The following is a 15,357-nucleotide window of genomic DNA, read 5'->3' as shown; positions in this document are numbered from 1 at the left end:
TGAGGGTGCGTTGTCATCGATACGATGACCCCGTAGCGCTGTGGTGTAGCAGCGGGTTTCCCGTCGAGGTGAGGGTGCGTTCTCATCGATACGATGACCCCAAAGCGCTCTGGTGTAGCAGCGGGTTTCCCGTCGAGGTAAGGGTGCGTTCTCATCGATGCGATGACCCCAAAGCGCTGTGGTGTAGCAGCGGGTTTCCCTCACTTGCTTCCTTGCGTTTTGGCTCATTTCATCCGTGCTGCATCCTGAATGGGATGTTTCCTCGGTGTTCAGCACAGCAATCGTGGGTTTTCTGGAGGCATCTTAGCACCCGGCACAACGGAGGTCGATGTACTTGGACTGTGACTCAGGTTGTAAAGCGACAGGCACTCCGGATATTCACCGAATCCCAGCGGCATTGAAGCACAATTCAGCAGGGGAATGGATCAGTAGGTAACGCGCTATCCCAGGTGACGAGTCGCGTGCGGTTACCTGTAATGGCAGTCGCGGCGATGCTGCTAATCCATGCGGGGCGTCCAGGGTGCTGCAGTTGCCAGCGAATGCGAACCATGGATTCTGCGACTTCCGGGACACGCCCAGCATCCTAAACCGCAAGCTTGATCAACGACTTGCTCTGGTGCGCCTCGCCATACGAGAAAGACGCGGGAGGCACCTCGGACACATCGGGGCTCGCAAACGGTACACCCGCGACACACGTTCCGCCACGTGCTGAGTACCGAATTGCTTCAGCGCTGCACTCTACAACGCGTCGTTCGGTGGCGTTTGCGCAAGTGTTTTGCAAGTGCTGGGTGAGAAGGCTTTAACTGAGCGTCGAATAAACACTTTGCACGTGCTTTGTGATACGGATTTAACTGCGAGTCGAATAAACACTTTGCACGTGCTTTGCGATAAGGCTTTCGTTGACCGTCGAACAAACGAGGTTCAAAGTCGTGCGGTTGTATTCTTAACACCTACGAGCTCGCCGTCTAATCCGCGTTGTCAGTGCGCGTTACTCGGGTTGCATGTGGTTACACACAGGTAGCGTGGCGTCGGGACGGCTGTCGCAGCCACAACTCGGTCGTTGCCTCAGTCTGGTAACGCGGCGGCCGTTTGCTCCTGGAGCGCCAAGCAACAGACGGCTTCTCTGGACCAGGTTTCGAAGTTCGAGGCGACAGGAAAGGCTCGTACGAGATCGACCCCAAGAAGAGACACCGCGAAGGCAACATCGAAAACACGTCCACGTCTTTGCGCTTGCGGACAAAGTTGAGGCAGTTCGAGGCTGGCTTCGTTCACAGTCACTCGACGCTTTCATTGTCCCAACTGCAGACCCGCATCAGTCGGAGTATCCTCCGCCACACTATGCGCGACGCGAGTTCCTCACGAGCTTCACTGGTTCCGCCGGGACCGCCCTGGTGACCAGCAGCGACGCGGAGGCGTATCTTTGGACGGATGGCCGGTACTTCCTTCAGGCTGAGCGGCAGCTGCCCGAGGGCTGGCGACTCATGAAGACGGGCACGCCAGGTACGCCAACTTTGGAAGATTTTCTCGCCGAACGCTCCCGTGAACATAGACGCGCTGGTCGTATCTATCGCGTCGGCATCGACCCGCTTGTGCATCACTACGCCTGGGTTTCCCGGGTGCTCGAACTCGATATCCATCTTGTGCCGTTGCCGGAGGCTGTGGCTCACCCAGTCGATCGGATCTGGGGAGCAAAGCGCCCGTCGCTACCGACGAACCCAGTACGAGTTCATCCACTGGAGTACGCTGGGCAATCTACAGCGGAGAAAATTGCCGCAATCCGGCAAAAAATGTCTGAAGGAGTCGACGGCGTCTTCGTGTCCATGCTCGATGAGGTTGCGTGGCTTTTCAACATTCGCGGGGAGGATATCCCACATTGTCCGGTTGTGCTGGCATACGGCCTAGTACCCCGCGAGGGCGACGCACTACTGTTCGTAGACACATCCAAACTTGATGGGGCGAACGCTGTCGCCGTCCAGGAACATTTGCGTGCGAACGGGGTTCAGACGCGCCCCTATGAAGCGTGTGCATCGTATCTACGGGAACACTACGGCCCAGGCAAGCAGCGCCTGTGGATGGATCCTTCGAGTGTCTCGTTGGCTATGCTGCTTCATGCCGCTGGCTTGGATGCGGATAGCTTCGTTGCCGCTCAAGAGGATCCAGCGATCCTCCGACGTCGCCTTCAGGCAGTGTATCTGCATACCACACCGCTCTCGTTGATGAAAGCGATCAAGAATGACGTGGAATTAGCTGGGATGCGTGCGGCACATCTTCGTGACGGAGTCGCTCTTTGCCGGTTCTTTCACTGGCTGGAATCAGAGGTGGAGCGGATCAGTGAAGATAGCTCCAAGTACAGCGCATTGAATGAGCACATCATCGCGGAGAGGCTCACCGCGTTTCGCGCCGAAGAATCAGGATTCCTATTCACTTCATTCGATACGATCGCGGGACTCGGTCCGAATGGCGCCATTATCCACTACCGCGCGGATCCGAATGAATGTCGGACCTGGGAGCCGAATAGCGTGCTCCTGTTGGATTCTGGCGGCCAGTACGTCGACGGTACCACGGACGTAACGCGCACTTTGTTCCTCGGCGGACAACGCACGACTTGGAAACCTGACGCGTACGTGCGGAGCTGCTACACGAGCGTGCTGCGGGGCCATATTGCGATTGATACGGCGGTGTTCCCAGAGAATACCCCTGGTACACTGCTGGACAGCTTTGCTCGACGCTCGCTATGGGGTCTGGGTCTGGATTATCGCCACGGCACGGGGCATGGTGTCGGGGCAGCGCTGAACGTCCACGAAGGCCCGCAGAGCATCTCTCCGAGAATGAACGCTGCATCGGTTGGCTTACGACCAGGCATGATTCTAAGTAACGAACCCGGCTACTACGAGGATGGCGAATTTGGTATTCGGATTGAGAATCTGCTCGTGGTTCGACCAGTAGAGACGGCGCGCAGTTTTGGTGGTCAGCGGTTTCTGGGGTTTGAGCGTTTGACCATGGTCCCGATATCCACCGATTTACTAGACTTGGATCAGATGTCTGATGAAGAGATCGCCTGGCTGAATCATTATCATCGTGAAGTGTATGAACGCATTGCACCGTGCTTGAAGGAACGTAACGAGACCGCTGTTCTTCGGTGGCTGGAACGCGCCTGTGCACCCATCCAACGCCAGTCGCATGGGGATACCCCCGCTGGTGCTACGCGCAACGAGACCGCTACTGGTGCGCCTTCCGGTGGTGGTGCACGCTCCTCGGATTCGGTTGGACGTAAGCAAGTGCCATTTCAGGCAAGTGCTATCATCCTGGCCGTAGCCTGGAGCGCGTTGAGTTTATGGCTGCCGTTCGCCTCTGTCGACGCTGCAATGGCTCCAATGCCAGGTCCAGGTCGTGTTGCTGAGGCCCGTCCAGAAGCGCCAACAGCAACAAGAGCTTCTTTGCCAAAGTCTGCTTCCGCTGTTGTCATTGCTTCTGCAGCGGACACAGACGCATTGCCATCAGGGTTCGTAGGTACGCATCTGGAACGCGCACCCGAATCTTGGCAAACCTGCAACGCCTCCGACATTCCACTGCAGAGATTTGTGGAGCATCAGCTGTCTAACGGTACGCCGCCTACAGCAGCTGCCTCAGCTCGAACGATGTCACTGCAAAGCACGGCTCTGGCTGCGAGCGAATCGAATGGCGCGAAGCGCGACTCTGCGCTGAAGGCGCTGGACGACTTGGCCCCACAGATCACTGACCGCTGCTACCTCGACATTGAGATCGATGGCCAACCGGCTGGTCGAATCGTTATTGGAGTCTTTGGCGAGGTGGCGCCTGTGTCGAGTGCACATTTCCTCGACTGCTGTATCCACAGGTACACGAACACGTCATTCTACCGCATTGTGCCGGGACTGACGTTGCAAGCGGGTGACCCAGTGCCCCGAAGCGAACGATGGTTACTAGAAGCTCCGCGCTTGCGCTTCGATCGTGCAGGTCTGGTCGGTTTGGTCCGCAACGACCGCAACGAGGGCGACGGCAGGTTTTTCATCACGACCGGTTCCGATGCCGGGTATCTGGACGGCAAATACGTGCCTTTGGGGCAGGTTCTTGACGGTATGGACACGATTCGACGCATCGAAGAGGTAGGAAGCAACCGCCCCCGCAATACACCGAAGAAACCAGTACGCGTCGTGCGTGCTGGTCTGTTAACCGAGCGTTCTCTGCTGGCCCAGGACTCGCTTCGGAATGCGACGTCTGCAGCGTCGACTCGGTAAAGGCCCAGGTTCAGCATCCGATCCAGACTCACCTATCGATAAAAGACGAAAAAAACGGACGCTCTATAGACATCCGAAGCAAACGCCGGGATGCATGTGCATCCCGCGTCGTCGTGTCCACAGAGTGCTGCCACGCACCGCGATACACGGATGATGTCACGTGACGGATGCGTGCCACGCACACGCAGCATCCGTGCATCGCTGCGGAGGCGCGCTTGCCACGGCGTCAACGGTAGAGACATATCGGGATTCGCGAGCAGGCATCTCGACCTGCATCTGGACAACATGCGTCAGCTTGTCATCAAGACGCGTATATAATCCATTTACGGCAACGGTCGACGCACATACGCAAACGTATCGAATTGTCGGACACGATGATGTCTGATCAAGTGCACCGGGCCATTGTTCCCTGTGTAGATCCTTGCGTGCAGCACTCCAGCCTCGATGCATTGCTGGATTGTGGCATTCGAGTGCCGAGCTGCACGCGAGCATCCAGCCCTGTCCCCACTTGCGACTGAGTTGTTTCCATCGAAAGTCTTCGGTGATTCAGTACGATGCCTGCATGGAGTCCTAAACGATGCCATGGAAAGTTCGCTTGAGGTAGAGCAGCTGGATACTTCGGAATTCCAAGGCGTTTCCCAACGCTGCTCGGGGCGTTCAAATCTCGAAGCGGTAGATGCGTGCGCGCACGGTTGCTGGCGGAATCGCTGCAGGGCAGGCCTCTCCGCTGTGACTGGCCTTCCATCTGACGTTCGGTGAGCGCACCGTATACCACAAAAGGCACCCCGCGCTGTTTCATCTGCTTTCTCTTTACGAGTCTCTGCTTGTACTCGTGCTCGTGATGCGCACATGTCATCCTGAGCGGTTCGGTTGGAATCGTAAAGAATCCTTTCCTACACACCTTAAATGCTCTGGTCCGGGCGGAGCAGGAGTGCAGCCCTTGCGCGCTACGGCACGTCCAGCGCCATATGCTACCAGGAAACGATACGACTTTTCGGTCGTTTTCTTATTCATTGCATGCAAGACATTGACGACTGCACGCTGCTGGCCTCTGGACGACTGAAACTGTCGCCGACATACGTGTGGCTTCATGGACGCCGACCGAAGATCATCTATATGATCCATTACTTTACCCGCCGACAAAAGCATATAAAGCATCCAATCCTGTTCGATGCGATGTTCAGAGGCCCGAGAACGGCGAGCGGGTCCTGTCGCCGTCATTCGAAGTGGTGGAATGTCTCCCGGGGTTCATCATGCCCGACAGACTGTACCACGGATTCCTGGAATTGCTGAGCCGCTTCATCTGCTCACCATCCAAGTCTGTGGCTCAGTCCTCTTCATTTGGGGATACGACGACGGCCATGACGCCTTTTTTAGCCGGAATCTACGCTCATCGACAAGTCTCCGTCTTCATGTACCGGGAGCATTTGAACATGAATCGATTTGCTCATTTCAGGAGAATGGTTCACCCAGTGCAAGCAGATGCATATCGTGTCTGTCTCCATCGTCACTGTAAACGAGAGACCTTGAACCAGTTCTGCCAATGCTACTCGCGGTGTTGCTCGAATGCTTCGTGCTTGGTTACAGAGACCAGCTCCTTCGCCCTCTCCTCTACTTGGCTGGGATGTATTGTTTTGGTTGGTATACTCTGTACTTGTGTCTTCCCTCGGGGTTCGGACGTACTGGATGGACGGTGTTTCCAAAGCTCGCCTCTTCGATGCGCGTTTGTGCCTATCAATACTCCAGTGCCTTTCTTCACTCTCAACGTGATGAGTATGCCCACAGTGTGGAGCGGGTCTTTCCGCTCCCGCCTGCGCAAGAACAGTGGAGATAAACAGCACTACAGGGCTGGTGAGGGTAGAGAACGACTTATCTGTTGATCGGTTAGCGTATAAATGGCGTTTGACACCAGCGAAGACGGCTTCGACTGGATTGGACCAGGGAGAAGCAGTTGACACGAAGAGCAGCTCGTTGCCGAGCTCAGCTGCGTGTTCTGCAGCCGCAGTTGAATGTTGGAAAGTTATCTGGCAGCAGAACAGAAGAATAAGGGAAAGAGCGACGACAAGGTGATTCAATGAAAGATGCGATCTCAAAGAATCCTGCCCGTTTGGTGATTTGCACCCATCTACAAGATTGAATCGCCGCTGGGACTGATTTTGACGGAATGCTCGCTGGGCACTTTTAAGGATGTGCGGTCTGCTCTTCTGTGGGTACCCGTATTCAGGTCTACTATTTCCGCTGAATCGAGTCTCATCGCTTGAGATGACCACCAGGCCCTTCGATAACAGGCGTTCGCTTTTCAGGACGGAACTGATCATGCGTCGTTCAACGCGCGGCGTTCTCCGGCAGACGCGCGCTTTTCCTTTTGTCTGTCTATGTTTCTTCATTGCCGGTCCTGTCTACAGTACGGAACCTCAAGATCTTGCGGCATCTTTTACAGTGTTTCATCGAAGAACATAGGGAGCCGGATGATTTGACGAGCATACAGTCGTATAGAAACTGTTGGGTACGTTTCGTTTTCGGTGCTTGACGTTCCACATGAGCGCTACAAGCATGGCGACTGATCCACGTGCTGCCCGTGGAAAAACTGACTTGCACACGTGCGAGCATTTTGCGCAAGCTAGCAGTGATAACACGCAGTCTCTCTGCGGCCCTCCAGAGGATTCATTCATGGTGTTGGAATCTGCGCACGAGACATGCAACGGCAAAAAGGGCGTGCTAACACAGGCATTCCGGAATTCACTGCTCTGACGCTGACGAAGACAAGCGCCGACGGTGGCGCAACGGTGCGCTTATCCCCGAAAGCCTGCGAGGTTTTCTGCTCTGGTCGATGGCGGCACTCGGTTCTGGAACGGGCGGCTTCGACGCGAACCGCGCGGCAGCTAAGGGGCTCGTGTCGGTCAACTACCCACGCGTCGTCACGAGTTTCTCGTTCCGACCGTTTCTTGATGCTTTAAAACAGAAACCTAGCAACGGAGCGCGGCATCGTTCGGGGCGAAACGTGCCCCATGACACAAGTCGGCGCTCCTTGTCCAACGAATGATGCTCAGTGCGAACCCTGAATCCCCAGCGGGTACCCGATCTGCCAGCATGCGGTGCAGGGCGCAGCGTCTAGCGTCATCCCCGTCCAGGTGGCGGTTTTTCGCGCCGCGCACTGGCCTGCCAACATCGACTCTCCCGCCGTCTTCTCTGTGAGGCCCACCGGGGCCATCGCACAAGCTCCGCGAACTGCAAAGCGACATCAGCTTGGACGCAGTCACCTCAGTCCATGCTGAGAACGCTCGCTACCGACTCTGGAAAGCGTGTAGCGCGCCGTGGCCGCAACTCAAATTTTACGAGCCCTTGAGTGCAGTCACCAAAAGCGCCGTACAGAACCCAAGCTCCAGAACCCAGTTCACCCATGAAATTCCTAGAGCTGCACGCGCACAGCCGCACGTAACGCCCGTCACCGACGTGCAGCTGCTAATTCCGTCTTGTTGCGCGCTAAGCACGATGCCGGATACGAACCAAAGCAGCATCACGAGAAAATTCGTGACGAGCTCGACGCCGATCACTCGCAGAGGCCCGAACGAGTCCGGCACAGCGTCGAAACACTCTAGACTCGTCCATATAAGCCAGAATAGAAGAAAAACGAAGGAAATGACGCCAGTGGCAACAGCGTAGTTGCAGCCGTCCCGGCTATTGAAGCCGTTGCACCCGCCACCCGCAGAGAACAGACGGTTCGCGATACACGCAAATACCACAATAGACAGCGTCATTACGGTGACATAGAACACCCAACGCACACCAGACCACAGCTTTGATTTACCCTCAACCTCTTCCATTTTAGAGCTGAATGAATACTCGCGGTACACAGGGAGCCAAACGAGGCGTGTTGAAGGGGAAACGAGTAGAGCGCAGATTTTGCGCAATTGGCGCCAACAAACGAAACGTGCTGCACAAAAACACGTCGCTGTGCGTTGGCTTCCGCCGCCGCCGCCGCCGCCGCCGCGGGGGCATTTTGAACAACAGCCGCGCGGTGCTTGTTTGCGCGTGCGTGTCCAAGCTCGTGACACAGCGTGACCACCGCGGGCGATGATCGCTCGCCGGAGCCGGCCCCCAGCATCTACGCAGGCGCACACGGATGCGCGCTGCTGCAGCATTTGGACGTGCACAACGGCCCGGTCTCGCGGTAGTCCATTGCCGGCATCGCACGATCGCGAGCATGCCTGGTCACTGCAACCCTTCCGTCCACCATCGAATAAGACCCTCTGAATGGCGGTGTGTGTGTGTGTGTGCGTCCCAGCGCTGGTGTTCCGTCGATACCTCGACCGCCGTCATGGACATCGGCGGTAGCGCGCTACCGATGCGACTGGGCGCTGGCCCCGAGCTGCTACCGACCGCGTCCAAGCGCTTGCTCGTTGCAGCATCGCCCCGGAAACTGGGCGTTCGAGCCGGGCGCCACCAGCGGGTAGGTCTCAGGGACAGCGCCACTCGACCACGTACCATGTAGTAGCGGGTATTTTTGTTTTCCGCGGGTCGGCAACGCGCCTCCAGCGGTGCCTGCTCTTCGTTCCGACGCCAGACGTGCTCGAAGCTTCCCGCTGGGCATGCTGCGGCTGCACTGGAGTCTGCAGCGGTGCCTTGCATTTTGCTCGCAGCCGTGCACGCGAGACAGACACCCGCGTTGCCGGTGCGGGATCGCAGATGTCACGCGTGACACTTGCGATCGGATCGCTTCGCGCACCGTTTTTTTCTTCGTTTCGTTTTGGACCCGTGGCGACCGTGGAGCGCGCGCTGCTCCCCACAACACATGCATGGTTGTAGAGGTGCTCGGTGCTGATCATGTCGGCGACAGCGTGGCGGCTAACTGTACTGTGGTGTTCACTCTACGTATTGGCAGCGGGACTTGCGTTGACGGAGACACTGTTGATTGCACTCCCGGCGCAACGCTCAGCACCGAGCAGCTGTCGGTGTTTTAAACTAGCCGTTGCCTGTACGCTCACCGAGGCAGCTGGTATCATAACGATAGTGCTCACGGGTGTGCTGGTATGCGCCGCGCTTCTTCACTTGAAACACCGTATCCAAAGTGGTACGATGCGACGGACCCTTGCCGCGATAGATCTCGTGGGCCATGTGCTCCTGATTCTTGTCTGGTTATCGCTGTCCATTATCCTGTCCGTTACGGGCCCACGCAATGCTTACAGTGCGGCGCAAGTGACTGGTGCCTGTCTCCAGGCTCGAGTCCTTGTCGGCCTGAGCTGGGCGACACTGGTCGCGTTCCTGGCTAGCGGCTGCGTGGGCATCGCTTTGTACCAACATTTAGAGAGGGTCGAGGCTCAGACTACATTCTGGGATCAAAGAAGGGAAGGATGCTTGGAGCCGAGTACGGGCACGTGCCCTGCAGCGCTTGATTTTGGAGTGAAGGCTCATAAAGCAGGTATCCTGAATGGTCCTGAGTCAGCGTTCGGAACTCGCCAGGTTGAGATCAAGCACTGCTGATGACCAGCGGTGCGCTGCATCCGTTTGTTTTGGGTGAAAGGAAAGGGGTTTCATCTTCATGACATGCTGAAATTCTGTGACCGAGGGCATCTTCCCAAGTCTGTGATGGAACTTGCGGCAAAGTCCGCCGAACCAGAGCGTTTTGCGCAAAACAATTCACGGATAGGTCGCGTTCGCCAAGAGCGTTTCTTGACGTGTGCCTGTGCGGGCCGAGTCGCGGCGCCACCAGCACCCGAGCGAAGCAGTCCCCAAAGTTGAAAGGCAACCAGCAGCGAAACTGGCGATTAAACTATATGAGGCGCGTGCTCTGAGGTTGCAAAGAGGCGTACCAGGGGCCCTTCGTAGAACCAAACGCCAGGTGATCACCCAGAGTTGACTGCGCACGCTCGCATCGCCCCCGGGCCGACTCGCCGACCGTTTTCTACTCCCTGATTTCCTTCTCGCCGTCAAGTTATTTTCGATAAGCTTGCTTGCAGTTCGAAGCGCTCGCGGAGCATACCGAATCGCAACGCGGATCTCTTTCGATACCCAGACATAACGCTCTACTTCGACGCTCGGCTGAGGCACAGCATATCATCCTCATTTTCGGGACCATTTTTGTGCAACGTGCCCCAGTTCTCATTCACCCACGCTACATAGCGCAAACACCGGGGTTTCGAGGCAACAAGGAGGCTCCCATAACCGGTATACCATGAACCTATGTGCGTGGTTTTTCCTTCTTTCCCTTAAACAGTGCCAAAAGCGAGACACCCTGCACTTTCACGACCTTAAAGCGCACACCCGGGATATCACCCACACTGTGTCCTTTTCTTCCGAAACCGCTAATAAGAACTTCGTCGTTCTCGTCGATAAAGTTGAGGCAACCGTCACGGGGAACAAAAGCAGCCACCCGCTTTCCGTTCTTGATCAGTTGCACTCGCACACACTTTCGAATAGCAGAGTTGGGTTGCTTTGCTTCCACTCCTATCCGCTCGAGAACGATGCCCTTCGCGTGAGATGCGCCGCCGAGCGGGTTCGCTTTCAAAGCCGATGCCGACATCGAGCGCGCATACTTCTTGTCCGCCCAGCGGTTGCGCTTATGGCGATCGCGCAGCTTTCTTGCGGAGCGAATGCCACGGGGAAATCCACCACCCATCGTTTACGGTTTCTTCTCCGTACTGTGATAATCTTACCAAACTGGCGGTGTCTGGAAGCCAGTCTACAAAGCAGCTCCGAAGCGCTTTTCTGAATCGTTGGCAGTACTTGTCGGCCAGGGTACTTGTACGCGGGTGCAGTGCGGGCGCCCCCGGAGCATCGACGGAGCATGACAGCGAACATCACCGTACATAAATGTATCTAATGAGACATAGCGGACGGAGCCGTGCGATTCCAGCTGGCGACCGCTGCGCACCGCTAGAGAGGGCGCGCCCGCCACCCCCTGCCGTACCAGCTGCTTCGCCAGGATCCGCTCACGTGCACTGCAGCGAATGCAGTGCGTGCTACGGGTTCATGTCTGGCACTTCGTCATCGTCAAGCAGTTGTGTTTCGTGGAGTCATTCGGCGGAGCAGGCGCGAATAAATTTGCTGACTGCGGGCAACGAGCAATGCAGATCGCTCGTCTTTCAGGTCTAGGAGACGCACGCAGGCGGTGCCTCCAATTGCATATTTGGACAGTTCAAAATGCGTAGGCTGGATAGCGACACCGCGACACAGAGGAACGCGCCCCAAAGCCCGGGACTGGTCTGTTGCAACGCGACTTGGAGCAGGGATCGAGCTGTTTTATGACTTGCATCGAGTGCTAATCTTTCCCAAGACCATGACGCAGAGGCCGGCACCAACAGCTGGCAAGCACCTAGAATGTTGGGCGGCGACGCGTCCCAACGGAGCCCCCTGGTGCACCGTTCGTTCACGCAGAACGAGAGTCGAGCGGAGCGCACGCGCGCGAATGCGCAACGACCCGTGCGCGGTCAACGATTCGGTGACGTGTTCAGGGACAACCCTGCAACGCGTGAGACCTAATGTCCCGGGGTCCTGCTTCTATGGATAGGGCGCCACATCGTTTCGCGTCTGCGGGCGAACGCTCCGGGAGGGATCGTTTCGGCGAGTCGCAGCGCGGCGGGAGCGCATCTGCGCCCCTGAACGCGAGCGCGCACACGCTGCAGCCGCCATCGCCTCACTTCCAGCAGCAAGGAACAAAATTGTGACGCACACATTCGGGGTTTTCGGGAACAACCTTACACTCGCCGGTGATTTGGGAGCACGATCCGCGTCGATGTGCGCTTTGTCGGTCGTGCCAGCGACGTGTGAACTGCACCCAAGGAGGCAACGCTGTCCCAAGAATGCTTCGGAATCCGCACTGAGCCATCAGTGCGTTTCCATTGCCTGCACCGAATCGTGACGCTCGCGTCCATTCTCGACCACGAGTCGAGTTCAAAGATCCAACTCGACGCGTTGTCCATACGTGATGACCTCGTCAAAGCGTCGATCGGCCTCCTATGCCCCGAACACGGACCAGCCTCTCTGCAAAGCAAAAGTACACCCAGAGACGCATGCCTTCGCAGAAGACCAGGAAGGAAACGCTCTCGACCGCACCAGTACTGCGCTGCTTTAACGGACTCATGCCGATCAGTGACGCGATTCCCATGGATACCACTAATTTTCTCAGCGAGGAAGTATAGGTGGTACTGTCTCGCGGAACATGGAGGTTTCGAGCAGATGCAAATAAGTTTAGCGCCATGGGGATCCCAAGTTCTTGTAAACGATCCTAAGCATGCCCAAAACTTTTGCTTGGATGCGAGGGAGCCTTCGAGGAGGCCCGTACCGTGCCGTCCAGCGCAGAACACGCTGCTGCGGCAATGCCGGCTCGCAACCGCATGTCGCATGTTTGTCTCAATATGTCCGCTCCGCAACGTCGCGATCGTTGCTCCCAGAGCGCGCAGCTCTGGGGTCATGTTTCTCGGAGTAGCATCGACCCCGGTTCTACGCACTGGGTCTGCGGCAGTAGTCGGGCCTCAGGGATGCCTCCAGGAAAGCGCGGACCAGGTGGCGGTGCCGGGGCTAGTAGCACCAACTCCACAGCCGCCGCAACCACCACCACCTCTTCCTCCACCAACGGTGAGGAAAAGTTGACTCGCATCGCGATCGTGTCGGCTGACCGCTGTAAACCCCGTAAGTGCGCGCTGGAGTGCAAACGCTCTTGTCCAGTGAACCGAATCGGTAAGTTATGCATCGAAGTGATGCCAAGCTCGCCCATTGCGCTCATCTCCGAGTCACTCTGCATCGGTTGTGGAATTTGCGTGCGCAAGTGCCCGTTTGGTGCGATTCAGATCATCAATCTACCAACCGATCTGGACTCGCAGACGACGCACCGCTACTCGGCAAACTCTTTTAAGCTGCACCGACTACCAATGCCGCGCCCCGGCCAGGTTCTCGGGCTCGTCGGCGGCAACGGCCAAGGAAAATCGACAGCGTTGAAAATTCTGGCGGCGAAACTGAAACCTAACCTTGGAAACTACAAGAATCCTCCGGACTGGCCGGAAATACTTCGCTACTTTCGGGGAAGCGAGCTGCAAAACTATTTCGAAAAGATACTCCGCGAAGAGTTGCGCGCAGTGATCAAGCCGCAATACGTAGACCATATTCCGAAAGCGGTGAAAGGCAGGGTCCGCGATCTGCTCGCGGCTCGCAACGAGACCGAGCGCCTTGCGGAGGTTATCGATATGCTTGACCTGGAAGAGGTGCTCGATCGCGACGTTTCGCAACTCTCTGGCGGTGAACTGCAGCGCTTCGCGATAGCGATGGTGTGCCTCCAGCGCGCCGACGCGTACATGTTTGACGAACCCTCATCGTACCTCGACGTGCGACAGCGTCTGCGAGCCGCCCGAGCCATTCGCTCCCTGTGTCGTACCGACAACTACGTGCTCGTCGTCGAACATGACCTTGCTGTGCTAGATTATCTCTCCGATTACATCTGCGTCCTATACGGCGTGCCGGGTGCGTACGGTGTCGTGACGTATCCGTTCTCCGTGCGGGAGGGCATCAATGTATTTCTCGCGGGTTTCGTACCGACGGAAAACATGCGATTCCGGGAAACCGAACTTACCTTTAAGATCGCAGAGGGTGCCGAGACGCCTGATGCCGCTGCAGATGCAGAGAAGCAAAGACGATATGGGTACCCGGCTTTTCGGAAGACGCTGGGCACCTTTGTGCTTGATGTCGAGCGGGGAGAGTTTACTGACTCGGAAATCGTACTTGCACTGGGACGCAATGGCACTGGCAAAACAACCCTCATTCGCGTTCTCGCGGGTCTGTTGCAACCCGATCCCGATCTATCGGATCCCGAGAAACACATCGAGATCCCGCAACTGAATGTATCGTACAAGCCGCAGAAGATATCCCCGTCGTTTGAAGGCACTGTGCAGCAGCTTCTGCACAAGCGAATTCAGAGTGCATACACACATCCGCAATTCCAAACTGACGTTTTGAAGCCGTTATCCGTGGACAAACTCTTCGATCAGGAAGTGAAGCACCTGTCAGGCGGTGAACTCCAACGGGTTGCGTTGGTGTTGGCGCTGGGCAAGCCCGCTGACCTGTACCTTTTGGACGAGCCGTCGGCGTATCTGGACTCGGAGCAGCGTATCATCGCTGCGAAAGTGATCAAGCGATTTATCCTGCACTCGAAAAAGACGGCGTTTATTGTGGAGCACGATTTTATCATGGCCACGTACCTGGCCGATCGAGTGATCGTCTACGAAGGCGAGCCAGCTCGCAAAGCCGTCGCTCGATCACCGGAGCCGCTCGTGAGCGGGATGAATCGGTTTTTGCGCGCCCTCGATATCACGTTCCGCCGAGATCCCACGAATCTGCGACCTCGGATAAATAAGCATGGCTCCGTGAAGGATCAGGAGCAAAAGGCTAGCGGAAACTACTTTTTCGCGGACGGCGCACCGACTCCCGATACGGAGCGCAAAGCGAAGCGAAAAGGCAAAACGCCGGGTAGTGAGCGGGCGGCTCACACCACCACCCCACGCGGCAACGACGACGAGGAATAGGACGCTGACATGGAGTACCGAGTGGGGTCATGCGACGACGTCGACGTTGATTAACAGGATCGTCTTGTGCGTCCTCGTAACGGTGATCAAGTAGTGTTGCTGTCGAGCGTCTGCTCCCAGGCAAGGCGGCTGGTGCGGCGGATTTCGTCCGCAACGATCACCTATCGCATGCATCTGCGTTGCGACTATAAACTCGAGTTTAAATCACGCTGGACTGTACACGCCCATTACCGCTATCAAAGAGACGCGCTCGCCTCTGTCGAAGCGTACGGATGCAGAGATATGGGATCAGGAGCAGCAGTACGCCATTGCGTCGCCCAACAGCGCTTTCCATCTCTCCAGCGCTGCTACTCGTGGTCGGATTGTCTGGAGCACAAACGAATCAGCGCTGCGGGGACTCGAGTCGAGTGCCCTGGGTGTCAGGACGCGGGAACGATACATCCAGGTGGCGTCACGGTGCCGCGGACACCAACGCAGGCCGGTGACGTGATCGCAAAGCGCCGCGAAACGACGCGATCGCCAGCATCCCTGTGCCTACGGCCGTGTATACCTGCGTCGTTGCCCAGCATCCAGGCTTGTCAGCGCAACGG

At 57.0% G+C, this 15,357-nt stretch overlaps 4 protein-coding genes across 4 annotated transcripts, besides 1 other annotated feature; 2 read left to right on the top strand and 2 right to left on the bottom strand.

Annotated features, from left to right (window-relative positions):
* Nucleotides 1-1,001: 1,001 nt before the first annotated feature.
* CYME_CMI061C (X-prolyl aminopeptidase, cytosolic aminopeptidase P) lies at nucleotides 1,002-4,256 on the top strand (the record flags this gene model as incomplete). The annotated part of the gene is made up of 1 exon (XM_005536193.1): nucleotides 1,002-4,256. One exon carries the CDS (start codon nucleotides 1,002-1,004, stop codon nucleotides 4,254-4,256), a length of 3,255 nt encoding a protein of 1,084 aa, XP_005536250.1.
* Nucleotides 4,257-5,629: 1,373 nt separating this feature from the next.
* Nucleotides 5,630-6,643, bottom strand: CYME_CMI060C (hypothetical protein; the record flags this gene model as incomplete). The annotated part of the gene is made up of 1 exon (XM_005536192.1): nucleotides 5,630-6,643. One exon carries the CDS (start codon nucleotides 6,641-6,643, stop codon nucleotides 5,630-5,632), a length of 1,014 nt encoding a protein of 337 aa, XP_005536249.1.
* Nucleotides 6,644-10,434: 3,791 nt separating this feature from the next.
* On the bottom strand, nucleotides 10,435-10,872 carry CYME_CMI059C (40S ribosomal protein S23; the record flags this gene model as incomplete). Its single annotated transcript, XM_005536191.1, has 1 exon — nucleotides 10,435-10,872. The coding sequence occupies one exon, from the start codon at nucleotides 10,870-10,872 to the stop codon at nucleotides 10,435-10,437; it is 438 nt and encodes a 145-aa protein (XP_005536248.1).
* A 1,861-nt stretch (nucleotides 10,873-12,733) lies between these two features.
* CYME_CMI058C (ATP-binding cassette, sub-family E, member 1) lies at nucleotides 12,734-14,767 on the top strand (the record flags this gene model as incomplete). Its single annotated transcript, XM_005536190.1, has 1 exon — nucleotides 12,734-14,767. The coding sequence occupies one exon, from the start codon at nucleotides 12,734-12,736 to the stop codon at nucleotides 14,765-14,767; it is 2,034 nt and encodes a 677-aa protein (XP_005536247.1).
* Nucleotides 14,478-15,357: part of a sequence feature (possible transcribed region) that runs on past the window's edge.

This window comes from Cyanidioschyzon merolae, chromosome 9 (assembly GCF_000091205.1).
Source record: "Cyanidioschyzon merolae strain 10D DNA, chromosome 9, complete genome".
NCBI lineage: Eukaryota > Rhodophyta > Bangiophyceae > Cyanidiales > Cyanidiaceae > Cyanidioschyzon > Cyanidioschyzon merolae.
This window is presented reverse-complemented; position numbering and strand designations above follow the sequence as displayed.